Source organism: Euphorbia lathyris, chromosome 7, assembly GCF_963576675.1.
Source record: "Euphorbia lathyris chromosome 7, ddEupLath1.1, whole genome shotgun sequence".
Taxonomy (NCBI): Eukaryota; Viridiplantae; Streptophyta; class Magnoliopsida; order Malpighiales; family Euphorbiaceae; genus Euphorbia; species Euphorbia lathyris.
Window position 1 is genome coordinate 16,219,776 of NC_088916.1, and position 14,523 is coordinate 16,234,298.

At 32.3% G+C, this 14,523-nt stretch overlaps 1 protein-coding gene across 1 annotated transcript; it reads right to left on the reverse strand.

The window, feature by feature from the left end:
- Positions 1-317: 317 nt before the first annotated feature.
- LOC136201186 (probable terpene synthase 6) lies at positions 318-6,422 on the reverse strand. Its single transcript, XM_065991777.1, has 7 exons — positions 6,278-6,422; positions 4,140-4,413; positions 3,658-4,030; positions 3,354-3,572; positions 3,025-3,160; positions 866-1,114; positions 318-769 (listed from the first exon to the last, which is right to left on the reverse strand). Exons 1-7 carry the CDS (start codon positions 6,377-6,379, stop codon positions 479-481), a joined length of 1,644 nt encoding a protein of 547 aa, XP_065847849.1. The 5' UTR covers positions 6,380-6,422; the 3' UTR covers positions 318-478.
- Positions 6,423-14,523: the final 8,101 nt, after the last annotated feature.

The following is a 14,523-nucleotide window of genomic DNA, read 5'->3' on the forward strand; positions in this document are numbered from 1 at the left end:
CATAATATTTTTTTCATCGCTAACTAATCACACACAAGGAGAGGATCACGATTTTTGTATGCACACATTATACTTTCACCTTTTCATTTTTGTCATTTCTCTTTCATAATCTATTAGATATACTTTCTTTCTCTTTCATAAAAGTTGTTAGTCATTACACCATGTAGGTATATAAGTAACAAAGTTATAATCTGTTCTTATTCAATAAAAAAGAGTTGTTTTTCCTCATTCATATTATTTCATTCTTTTTAGATTTCTTTCTAAATGTGAACTACGCATTATCCTTATCACACTAATATCATTACAGGAAGAATCGCTTGTACAAGAAAAACATTTCTTATTTATGCATCAAGTATATAATAGGAATATGAGAGCCTGACAAACTAATACACACTCATAACATTATTCGTAAGTAGATCACTCTTAACACAAAATAATGACAAATGATAATAGATTTGGCAAATATATATGCAATACATTACAAAGGGAGTTGGTGAATGAATAATGACTCAATAATATCCTTCAAATATGATGAGTATGTATATATATCACACGATGTGTATATAAAATCGACTACTCGAGCATGGTTGAGAAAATGCTTAATTATAATCCTTGATCCAGCACTTGGCTTCATGTAAGCTTCATTGATGTCTTTCCATGAATTCATACACATTTTTTGAATCCCTTCAATTGCTTCATCTTTTGAGAGTCCATATTCATTCATGTAACTTTTCAATCCTATAGGACAATCTCTCCTATTGTACTCCACCTATATATATATATAAACATGCAAGAATTATAATATTTTACTAGTAATATTCCCTCAACTTGCTAATGTGTACTAATTAATTAATATTATACATACCTCATGAGCCTTTGTGTCATTTATCATACGACCAAGAAATTTAGGAGCTTCAATTATTTTTGGGTTACTTTTCATCCATTCATAATCCTTAATCCCTATTTCTTCTATTCCAATCATAACTGCTGAAGAAATTGCGTCATTAGCGCTTGTGACTAATCCATTTTTAATGTACTCATCAAACGGGGGAACATATTCATCTTCATTCAACCATTGTGCCTCAACAAAATAGCTTCTCGCCAGTTCTTGGAACTAATTAACAAGATGGTAAAATGAAAAATTATATGTGTAATACATGAAACAGGAGACCAATCAACTAAACTATGAGCTGTAACAATAAATAAAAGTGTCAAACAAGTGATTTCTTATAGCAATTAAATTAATACATTATGTTTAATATTAATATCAATAAGGTTAATTCATTTATGTTGTTTTAGTGTTTTAATTAGTATCTTTTGAAAGACCACTTTGATTGCTTGTCCAACTCAGGAATCAATTTTGACTGGATGCATGGGGAATCAACAAATTCCTATAACAACGGAACTAACCAAATGGAAGTAGAGCCAATGCCCGAAGATGGAAATGATGTTTCCTTTAAATAGCAACCTCAAGAACTTCTACCTTTGGGGAAGATACCGCATCATATTTACTTGGATCCAAGAGATCATTTACCTAGTCTTCCTCACGATGTAGTGAGATCCAAAGAGAAAAATGAAGTTGAGAAGTAGAAGAGCAAGCTTGAAAGTGAAGTTCATGATGTGGTGAAGGTGGATGGTATCTAGGAGGGATAAGGAGAATATGATATATCAACCCAAGACTTGTGGAATAATGTTCGGGTTAGAAAATAGAAGAATAGAAAATTCTCACAATTGTGAACTCAAAATAATAAAGGAGCTTCTAAGAATGTTCATGGGATCGCAACTAAGTGGGTTGACAAGTTTCTTTGAGAAATTCCATTTAATGTAGGCTAAGAGTGGAAGAAGGTTGTGAATAGTATCCGGGTTAATAAAGTGGAGGGAAGGAATGCCCAAAGTTTGTTTGCTCAAAGCTATATAGGGGTTTCAAAGAGTTTTCATGGGATTTCCAATGAATGGGTGGACGAGCTTCGTTAAGACATTCCATTTGATTTTGTCATAGAGTGGAAGAAGAATGTCGAGATGAAGAAGTTGAGCCCGAATGCATATCATGTACCACTTTGAATTCGTTAGGAACAACAACACTCCAGCGCTCTGTGAAAGCTTTTGAGTCTACTCAAGATCGACATCTTCTTCCACACTAAAAAAAGGCTTACGGTCAATATCTTTTCAAGAGTGTAGGATGAAGACATCAAGTTGACCAAAAATGCAAAATTGAGTAATTGATGAGAGAAATCGGGTCAAAGAGTTTTAACTCAAAGCAACATGGGACCATTGGAGATCATTATGATTTTATTAACATGGAGAAATAATGCTCAAAGGGACAATATAAGTGCTCGGGACGGTGCTAGATGATGTTAGGGTGATTGGAATGCATTGGGGAAGCATTGCAGAGAAAAATGTGTGTGGAGGAGCATTTTGGGTAGAACCAATGAGGTCGTTGCCCTCAGCCAAGGTCGATGATGCCATGAATTTTGGTTCCGTTTCATGTATTTGGCTTATTTAAGAGGTAGTTAATTCACTTCGGTCTTTAAGTTATATTTCTTTTACGTATTTGGCCCCGTTATCCTTATTTCTTTTATTTTAGATTTTTATATATTTAGTATGTGATATTACTCTTACGATTAGTTTGGTATAAATAAGTTATCTGTTTCATGTAATGTGAATAAATCTTTTATCTATCAAATTCTGAAATTGCTCCTTTGAAGCTATGGTTCGTCTCTTTTATCATTTTAAGGGTTTTGAACTCCTTGAAGTTAAATTTGAAAATATTATTTCTTAGTTTAAGGTCAAACCTTCAACAACTTCTTCCTCTCAATCTTTTTCTACATCACTTAAACTTTTTTTTTTATATAAATTGGTTCCTTAACACTATTGGTGTAATTTCTAAAAAAGAAAGAAAACAAAAAACACTACTAATACAACCATAAATTTGTAATTTAAGTTTTAGCATTGTAATTTGATCTTCTAACAAGCTAAAAAGTAAAACCATGGCTTTGTGAAAAATAATCACCCTAAGAAGTTTACCTTCTCCATGGAATAGGAGGTTCGGTAGCGGATTCCATCATTTTCATGATTTTCAGTTTCAGCAAAAACATCCTGGATAAGTTTGTACAAATATTTCATATAATTTGGTAATCCATCACTGGCATCCTTTGTACACCTAAATAAACAAATTATGAAATAATATCATCATATAATTAGTCATTTATTTATGGAGTAGGCCAACAAATTAATAATCAGTGCCAATGAAATAATAAATCATTTATATAAAAAATGATTCCATAATATATGTAAAATAAATGATTAAGATCTAAATAAATAGGAAAAATAGTTGCAATAAATATGAAACAAACCTCAGAAGAGCATAGGTAAAAGGTTCGAGTTCATCTATTTTTCCATATGTGTCGTATGTATCATCTATTAGTGATACAAGTGTTAAATACTTTGTCCCAATCAGCCGAGCAAAAGAATATGGAGGCTCAAATAGAGTTCCAACTATCCAGAAATATCCCTCTACTATTCTATCTCTTGCATAGGGGAGTTTATCAGCAACATTTAACTCTTTCCACCACCTGAAATTACAAAAAAAAATATAATTTTACCCATTTAATTTTTTTACTCTTCTTGTATATATAATCAAAGAATTTAATGAATTACCTTGAGAGATATGCCAACTCTTTCCTATATAATAATTGTAATCGATTATAATCCAACTTTGCAAACTTGAGGAGAATTTCATTTCGGGACTCTTGTTCTTCATAAAATGATATATATTCCAGAGCTTCTAATCTTTCTATTCCATGGTGGAACGATCTCGAGAGAGACTTTTTGATATGTTTTTGAAGATTAGGGCTTGATTTCTGAATGAAAGTATCAAGATGTTTCTTAGTAAAATCAAAGGCTTCATCTAATATGTCTTCGTCGTGAACACGCCAAAAGCTTGCTTCATATAAACTCAAAAGCCCTTTCACATCACTAGTAATGTTATTGTCGAACTCTCCATCACTCTTTTTAAATTTTTTAAATACATCTGAAATTTACAACCAAAAGGAAAATTAATTCAAATTTATCTTCCAATTAACTAAAAATACGATTTGTAACTTAGATATATATACAAGACATATTTATAAAAATCTTACCACAAGACATTTTGTAGCCATGTTGTCTGAAAGTACTAAAGAAAACTCCTAATGTGTAGAGGTCGTAATTCTCTCCTTCATATAAACTTGGAAATATATTGAACATATGATTGAGTTGCTCGTCGATTTCACTTTCAAAATGATAAGATAGGCCAAGCCGGCATAGCAAGTTGATGAACTCAATGTTAGTAGTTAAACTCGTCTTAGATTGCATTAACATATGCTTCACTTTTACTTTAAGTATCTCCATCTCTTCAGTATATGCTTCAAATTGCTATAACAAAAAAGAAAAAAAAAATCCACTTCTTAAAAAAAAAAAAATCAACTTCATTAACAAGATTTACACATCTAGTCAAATGAAACCAATGCATTGTGAATACACATCCTTAATCCTTAATGCACAAAATCTTGAAAATTTAATTTTGTCAAGCACTGTAACGTTTTTTTATCTTTACCAAAATATTTTGAGTATTATATATTAAAACTTCGCAATAAAAGTTAAACCAAGGCATTAGTGCACATGGATCTTATATATTACAAAATAAAGGAGTTGCTTAATGGAAAAATATGTAAAAAAAGCTAACAGTGTAATTAATTATAAGTTTGAATTTCAATTAGGTCCCTAATCAATATCTTAAAAATCAATTAGCTCACGAACTTTCTAAAATCACCAATTAGATCCTCAACTATACTTTGAAAGTTAATTAATTAGGTCCCTAATGACTGCTAAAACCGTCAATTGGATAGATCTCGTAACTGAAATAAAATTTTGGTTCAACTATTTAATATTTAAACTCGGTTATGATTAGTACATTATGATATTTTCAGTTTTGTCTATCGTTTGGGCTATTTATATTTTTATTTCATTTTTTAGTAGTTTATGATATTTTCAATTTGGATTGTGGATTTGATTATTTTATATTTTCAGTTTGATTTTCATTAATATTTTTCATATTTTCAGGTTTAGTAAACAAAAATCAGTTAAATCTAACCAAAAATAATATTATATATAAATATAAAAAAAATTGGTATAATATATTAATAAACCGAGCAAATAAGCAAAATTGAAAATATTATTTTTTTTTAAAATTTGCGCACAATGCGCTTACATTAAAGAAGAAAGAAAAATCTCCACCAAACCCGGATGTGATTCGAACCCATGACCTCTCAAGGCATAGACAAACTCTCAACCACTAGGCTAAGAGCTTCACCCCAAAATTGAAAATATTATAAAAACTGATCTAATTAACAAAACTTAAAGTATGAAATAATCAAACAAAATTTTATTTCAAAGTGATTATAGAAAGTTAGGGAAGTATTGAGTTTATATATCCAATTGACAGTTTCAACATATGTTAGGGGCTAAATTTGTGATTATAGAAAGTTTGGGAAGTAATTGAGCTCAAGGTCTAGGATGGAGACCTAATTAATTATTTTAGAAGGTACGCAGTGATCCATCCTGATAATCATTATTATTGTGAGATTCCAGTCAACATGACTATATGAAAAATCATTTGTAAAGTTGGATATAATTTTGGTCACAGGCGGATCCAGTCTAGGATTCGGGGACTCCGGCCCCTGGTACCTTTATCTTGACTTTTTTTTTTTTTTGTAGTATAATTACAATATTTTAAAATGGCTGAGTTGGTTAAGAGACATTATACTTTCTGAAAACTATAAGAAATTTATAATTAAAAATTTAATTTTAAATTAAATTATACTTTCTGAAAATTATAAGAAATTTATAATTAAAAATAAAAAGATAAAAATTGTATAATTTTTAAGAAATTAGTGTTGGATTTATAAAATATTAAATACATCTATTTCTTTTAGGCTGGCCACTATTATTTTTTTTATTATTCAACACACCGAAATGACGATTATTTAGGGTGCTGAAAGCTAAAAATAATAATTTCTCAGCTCTAAGGGGCTTGAATTTAGCCCTCGTATATAAAATCTTGGAACCACCACTGATTTTGGTGTTCATAAATGAAATTTTATAGAATTTGCATTCTATCTCTAATACGTGAAGAAAATCTAATCAAAAGCTTTCATTATTATCTGTCACATATTCCATTTGAAATTTAGTTAGAAATAAAGCAAAAGTAAGAAATATGATAAGATGGGAATTTTCCTACTTGATCTTGGGAGGGTAAAGAAGCAAAAGAAGAACCCCAGACGGACGGAGGGAAGCCTGGCAATGCTCGGAAAAGGTCTTTCTGATCAATTTCTGTTGCCATTTTAAGTAGAAGTTGCTCAAACAATTACAATATTTTTGCATACTTCAATTCATCCAATGCTTAAATAGGAGAAATTTAGAATGCCCTAATAATTCAATCAAGGCTTAATACATCATTTGGCCCCTGAACTTGTCCAAAAAGCTTGATTGGCTTCCTGAACTTGCGTAAAATGTAATCAATTGATCACTTGGTCGCAAAAAAGTAAATTAAATGCGGAAGATATATTCCACGGGTCTTAAAAAAAGTAAAACGATCAAAATCGGGGTATATGGTTCTTAGATTAGAAAAGAGAAGTTGTATAGTTGAGCAAGTAATAACTTCATTTTTAATCTATTTTTGAATTATGTAATAACATTCTAAGATGTGTGGAATACATCTTCTGCATTTAGTTTACCTTTTTACGACCGAGTGATCAACGGATTATATTTTATGCAAGTTTAAGGGGCTAACTGAATATTTTATATAAGTTGAGAGGGCTATTGGAATATTTTAAAAGTTTAAAGAATCAATCAAGCTTTTTGAACAAGTACACCGGATGAATTAAGCCTTCAATCAACTTTTTCTCCATGTCCGTTCTTCGTTGGTCCAACCATCATTATAACTGCCCAATAATTTATTACTAAAAGAAAATTTTAGTAAATCATCATCAGAGATTCAACAAAGTGAAAATGGTAAAATATCTCTTCGTGTGTTATTAATTAGGATAAATAATTTATTAGTCTTTTATTTTTACGTAACAGTTCTTCTATTTTGAAAAATACAATATGAGGTTTTTATTTTTTGCCAATATTAATTCTTTGGTCCTTTGGTCTATTATTTTTAGATTTTTAAACGAATATATCTTAGCTTTTAGTATAACAATAGTACAATACAAAATAATCATGTTACTCTATTATGTGACGTCAGTTTTTTTATGCTAAATATAACGGTTCAAAGTCTAAAAAAATAGACAAAATGATCAAAAGGTTAATATTAGCAAAAGATGGGACCTTATAATGTATTTTTTTAAAATAGAGGACTAAACAGCGTGTTAGTAAAAAGTAGAGGACTAATAAATTATTTAGTCTATTAATTATGAAAGCAATTGTCTAACATCCTAACTCAATACCATTTAGATATTGTCCGCTTTGATCTAAATCCAATCCATTGGTCCTCACGGCTTTAAAACGCGTCTATATGTATTGGATTCTTATTTTACTAATAAGCCCCAGTCTTTCTCTCTTCATTTTCTGTGTGGGATTCAGTTCATCTCTATCCCCATCGTCATCACTTAAGACCGCTCCTTACTAGGCCTTCTACCCTAGCGCCACATACTCCATCGTTACAAACTGTATATATACAAGTAAAAAGTAAAGTCTAGAAAACTCTAATACCGTTACTAGGGTTACGGCTGTAAGGTGAGAGAGTAATTAAGTGTGTAAAAGTCTAGTTAATAAATATGATAATAATAAATAATATCTAACACCCCTTCAAGATGGAGGTTAGAAAAAATGTTTTGGATAGAAAAATGTTTCACATAAGCAGCAAATAATGGCTAAATATATCAGTGAATTGAAGTGTTGTGGAATGGAAAGAAAACTCATGGAAATATGATCACGAACATTATGATAATCAATATCAAGGTGTTTTATGCGTTCGTGAAAGATTGGATTAGAGGTGATATGAATAGCACCGTCACTGTCACTATCACGTAAAAAAAATGTAATAGGTAAGCAAAGAGGAATTTGAAGGACTTGAAGCAAATAAGAAATCTATTTAACTTCACATTTAGTATTCGCCATATTACGGTATTCAGCTTCAGCAAAACAACGACTAGCAGTGGTTTGTTTCTTGGCTTTCCAAGAAATAAGGGAATCGCCTGAAAAAATACAATAGCCACTGATCGAATGTCATGTTTGTTTGCAACGATCCCAATCCGTGTCACAAAACTCGGTAAGGCAAAAATTAGACAAAACTATAAAAATAAATCATATTGTAAAGTACCCTTAAGACATCGAATAAAATGAAAAACAGCATCCAAATGATGGGAATCCAGACTATGCATAAATTGATTAAGATGTTGAACAACAAATCTGATGTCCGATCGAGTAAAATTTAGATAAAGGCGGCGCCCAACAAATCGTTGATAAAGATTTTGAGTAGAAGAAATAGTGCCAATAGAGGGATCTAAATTTATATTTAGACACATGGGACAAGAAATAGACAAGGCATTGTCAAAACCCGCATCAGGAATTAAATAAACCACATACGTTGAGATAAAAAAAAAATGTCATCACTGGCTTGGGAAATCTCAATACTGAGCATGTCTAAGATCTTTAATAGTAGAAAGAGGGCAAAAAGCATCCTGAGGCTCTTGATCTTTCATTGTTTGGTGCATTAAGCCCTCGATCTTTTATTTAGACACATTGAGCCCCTGATCTTTCACCATTTGGTACATTAAGCCTTCGATCTTTCATTTAGACACATTGAGCCCTTGATCTTTCATATATGGGTGTATTAAATTCTTCCATAAATCAATTAATATATAGGTTTATTAAGGGCATATTTGGTGTGACAACAAATGATGTTCTAAAAATAACAAATTCTAAAATAAAAAATATATTATACAAATTAATAAAAATAATTCAAATAAAAAATAAAAAATTTATTGAACACAATAAAACCTTATTTTTTGATAATTATGTTTTAAAAATAAAAATAATGTTAAAAGTGAAGCACATTTTGTAGAAATAAGAAGGGTAATTTTATCAATAACAAGTAACTACAAACAACTGTTCATGAAAAGAGCTTTTCGTGAAAAGCTCCAAAATGTTGCAGTGTCCAGAGAAAATGCGAAACGCTGCAGTTATATAAACCTAACCAAACATGCCCTTAATAAACCTATATATTAATTGATTTACGGAAGGGCCTAATACACCCATATATGAAAGACCAAGGGCTCAATGTGTCTAAATGAAAGATCAAGGGCTTAATGCACCAAATGATGAAAGATCATGGGCTTAATGTGTCTAAATAAAAGATCAATGGCTTAATGCACCAAACAATGAAAGATCAGGGGCCTCAAGATGTTTTTTTTTTGCCTAAAAAGAACATGGAGATGAGTTTTAATATGGGTAGTAGGAGATTCAGAATTACATGTAATGATAACATCATCTACATAGAAAATTAACATAGGAAAAGTGCCATTGTGGGTAAATGTAAAGAGACAATGACCCAAGACAGCCTGAACAAAACCATAAGCACTAGTTCATGGATTAGTGGTTTCCTTTTCTGATTAACTTAAGTACAACGGAAGCGTGAACGGTAATATGAAGGTCGTGGTGACCCATACTTCTGCTGCAAATCACATAAGAGGTTATCCGCGCTATAAGAGGTAATTCCAGATTTGAAAACAAATTTAAGATTCTTAATGCTTGTTGGTTATAGACCAAATTCCCAACTTGAATATAGTTAATCATTTAATTCGCCATGATTATATCGGTAAATCGAAATTCATAAATTAGACTTAATGGTCAACTAGTGAGGTTTATTTGTTTTCCAAGATTTTTCACTATACGTAATGCTTCATTCAGTTAATTGTTTTCACCAGACATAGTAAAATAATTAATTTAGGGCCCGTTTGGTATGACGTAATGTAATGTAATGAACATTGTAATGTAATGGAATGGAATAGTGATTCCATTACTATGTTTGATTGACAAACTAAAAAAATGATGAAATTAATAAGATTGATATAGAAGGTTAATACTTATATTTTCTTACTTAAAATGTAATCATAAAATTTTATTTGTACAATTAAAATAGTCGAAAAATATGAATACGTTAAAAATGAGAAAAACACGAAAAACATAAAAAATAGAAAAAGATGAAAAAAATGCAATAAAAAGACGAAAAACAAAAAAAATCTCGACGGGCTATATTTCATCAAGTTTTCCGGGTTTTCCGTTTTTCATGTTTTCCAGTTTTCACATTTTTTTCGTTTTTCATGGTTTTCTAGTATTTTTATCGTTTGATAAGAATTGTGCATAATAAGTAATAATAATAAAAATGCAAGAGTTAGTCGTAATGAGAATTCATGTCTATTCTTTATGTAATGCTCATTACATGAATTTGTAAAGAAAACCTAAGTGATGTATTTATGATTCCATTACGAATATGGTTAATCCAAACATGGTAATGAGCCTCCATTATAATGGACATTCCATTACGATGCTCATTACGGCGTACCAAACGGGACCTTAAGGTTTAGAACTAATAATTTGAAAACTCAATATTAGTTTGGATAGGAAAAGCCACCATCTCAAATAAGGTAAAGAACTTGAATATATGAGCAAAAGCTCTAGTTTTCATCTCATAATCTCTGTTGCTTTACTTAGCTTTTGCTTCAGTTGGTACTGGAATTTCATTAATTCTACAATATCTTCATTAATTGATTCCCTAAATAATAATAATAACTTTACATAGAGGTTGGTAATTATGATCATATTTCTTGTCGAAACGAACTCTACTTCCATTCTATTTCTTGATATACGATAAGGTGCACTTGCTCTCATTAGCACGTGTTCACGATGTTATTTGAACTTTGTTCACTGTTTTGATTTAAAGTATTCCAAAAATCTTTCTTTATTTTTTTATTTTATATCAATTATATTCACACTGTTTTGCTTGATCTAATTATTCATAGCTATAGGATCTTATTCCAAATTGTTCCTTTTATATTCACTTATTAAAATTAGGGTAAATTACATCCATGGCCACTGAATTTTATCCATTTTAACGTTATGGTCATTTAACTTCAATTCTTCACAGTATGGCCATTGAACTTTACATTTTGTTACACCGGTGGCCACTGTGACCGTTGACTAGCCTTTTTCAACCGTTAACTCCCCTTTTAACCGGTTGTCTCTCTCCTTTCACCCTTCTAAAACCTAAAATTTCTATTTTACCAAGCTCCACCACTGTTGTAGCTCCAACTTCATAACCTCTACCAAAAACAAATTTCTTACTTCCAAACCCTTTACCAATGCTCTGCGATTGCAATTGATTTATCGTCGTCTTTAACAGATGTTTCTGGGATCCGATGAGGCTCTACTAGCTTGTAGGGCGCCCGTAAAGAAACGGAAGATGATTTTATCCTTCGATCAGCTAGCTTTAATTGATTCTTCTTTGCTAGCGTATTTGACGGCCATGGCAGTGTCTCGTCTGTGAAGTTCCTCAGGTTTCTTATAATTCAAAAATTTATGTTGAATTATAGGAGAAAAGAAATCTTAATCTTTGGATAATTTGCATTTACGCGTTGTTTAAAACTTGTTTTGTAAATAAAATCAATGTATTCTCTTAATAGAGAGAGAAAGAGAGACAAAGAAAGTGATGAGAGAGAAAGAAACAGAGAAAGAGAAAGAAATGGAGGGTAAAATGAGAATTTTAGGTTTTAGAAAGGTGAAAGGAGAGAGGCAGACAGTTAAAAGGGGAGTCAACAGTTCAAAAAGGCTGGTCAACAGTCACAATGGCCACCGGTGTAACAAAGTGTAAAGTTCAATAGTTATACCGTGAAGAATTGAAGTTCAGTGGCCATGGGTGTAATTTACCCATTAAAATTATATACTTCAATTATTTCTTCAATTAAACGTAATATTAGTAACACGTTATAGGAAAAGATAAATAATTATTCTAGCTATATTTAAATTATATATTTAAATTATTTCTTCTCGACGTGGGCACCTAGTGAGTATTCATAATCATATACATAAATATACAAACATCAACATCCTCTTATATTTTGAGAATCTTGCTTTCATGTTTCTTTAGTACAATAATTGTTTTTGTTAGTATTATTGTTATCTATGTCGACTCATATTTTATGCTAGATCACTCACACGGTACATTCATTTTCATAAACAAATGATAACAAATTACTTTCAAATAATTGAAGAAGAGCATTGCGTCTACATGAAACACTCTGAAAGAAAATTCACCATCTTATCATTATACATTGATGACATTTTGATAGCTTGAAATGGAATTGAATATATGAATCAGATCAAAGATTGGTTTAGCTCAAGTTTTGAAATGAACCATATAGGAGAAGCAGCGTATATTCTTGGAGTTAAGATTTCAAGAAATCATTCAAAGAAAATGTTGGTTTTGTCTCAACAGAGATACATCAACAAAGTCATTGATCGATTCAATATGCAAAATTTCAAGCCCATTATAGCCCGATGCCAAACTACATAATTCTTAGTATGCATATGTTTCCTAAACTTTAACAAGAAATTGATCAGGTATAAAATGTACTTATGCCAATGTTGCGGCTAGTAATGTATGTTATATTGTGTACTAGACCTTATATTTGTCATGTCATTGGAATGGTGAGTAGATGTAACACCCTGCCCAATATCATGTAGATATTGTCCGCTTTGGCCCAAATCTAACACCTTGGCCCTCACGGCTTTAAAACGCGTCTGCATGTATTGGATTCACATCTTACGAATAAGCCTCAATCACTCCCTCTCCATTTCCGATGTGGGATTCAGCTCATTCCTACCCCCCATCGTCATCCCTTAGAGTCGCTCCTTGCTCAGGCCTTCTACCCCGGTGCCACCCACTCCGGACCGGGTCATTATAGGCCCACCAGCTTCCGCCTGGTTCATCCCCAAACCACACATCATACGTGAAGAGTCGGCTCTGATACCAATTGTAACACCATGCCCAATACCATGTAGATATTATCCGCTTTGGCCCAAATCCAACACCTTGGGCCTCACGGCTTTAAAATGCATCTACATGGTATTGGAACATGGTGTTACAATTGGTATCTGTTGGCCCAAAATAAAATAAATTTTATTTTATGTATATAGAATGCTTGGGTTTCGATTTTAGGATATAGTTTATATTTTATCTAGAAAATAATAAATGATAAAATAAAAATAAAAATACATTCGTAAACTCACCTCAAACACGCGGGGCGTGCCTTCCTATACGCGGAGCGTATACCAGCCATCCGAAGACGTTCCACTTCAGAGACTCCACTACGCGGGACGTGCGTTCCTATACGTGGAGCGTATACCAGCCATCCGAAGACGTTCCACTTCAGAGACTCCACTACGCGGGACGTACCTTCCTATACGCCACGCGTAAAATGCATCAACAAGACGCATCAGGTTCAGAGGCTCCATTATGCGGGGCGTAACCAGACTTACGTGGGACGTGTTCTTTGTCTCGGCAAGCTAGAGACTAGTTCTCGCCCAGAGCCCGTTTTCGGTCACCGACTTCTCCGAACGCACCCGGACACAACTACGAGCTCACCCCCACACCTAAGCCCAAGCTTTGAGAATCTCTCTAACCACAAGGTAGTGGAGTGATGTGGCATGGTAGTTAGTGGTGGTTTGTGGAAGTGGGGTGATGTGGCAAGGTAGTAGGCAAGGTTAGAGGGAATTTTAAGGGTTAGTTGATAAACAATTACCAAAATACCACTCAAAAATTACCAAAACACCACTCCAAAAAACTATAAATAGACCCTTCATTCTTCATAATAAAACACACTCATTCAACACATAAATCCCCTCTCAAAGCTCCAATGCTTAGTTCCTAGTTTTTGTTCTTCAAGTTCTTAGTTCTCCTTTCCTTTTTCTAGCTCTTTTAGTGTGCTTTAGCTTTAATTCAAGCCTCTTTTCAAGTTTTTCAATTCAATTTAGCATTCTCAAGCCTTTAATTTGCTCAATCCTTAGCTAGAATTCTGTTTCCAAATTAATTTTCCAGATTCGTCCAAGTATTTTCAAGGCCCAATTTCGTCCATTTAAATTCATTTTTTGCTTTCGATCCCTTCAACAAACTTGTTCCTGACGTTTTGAATTTCAATCTAGTATATTTATTTTCCCAGTTCCGTGCCCAGAAACTATAGTTACAAGCCAATCTTTACAGTCCAAATTCTTTTAGCTAGTCTGTTTCTAGAATTTTCCAGATTCGTCCAGTTGTTTTCAAAACTCAATTTCGTCTATTTAGAGTCCGTTTTAGCCTTCGATCCCTTATAGAAGTTTGTTCCTGACCTTCCAAAGTTAAATTTAGCATATTTACTCGTCCAATTCCGTGTTCCTAAGCACTCAAACGAACCCACTGAAGTCAAAGGTTAAATCTGCCCCTTTTGC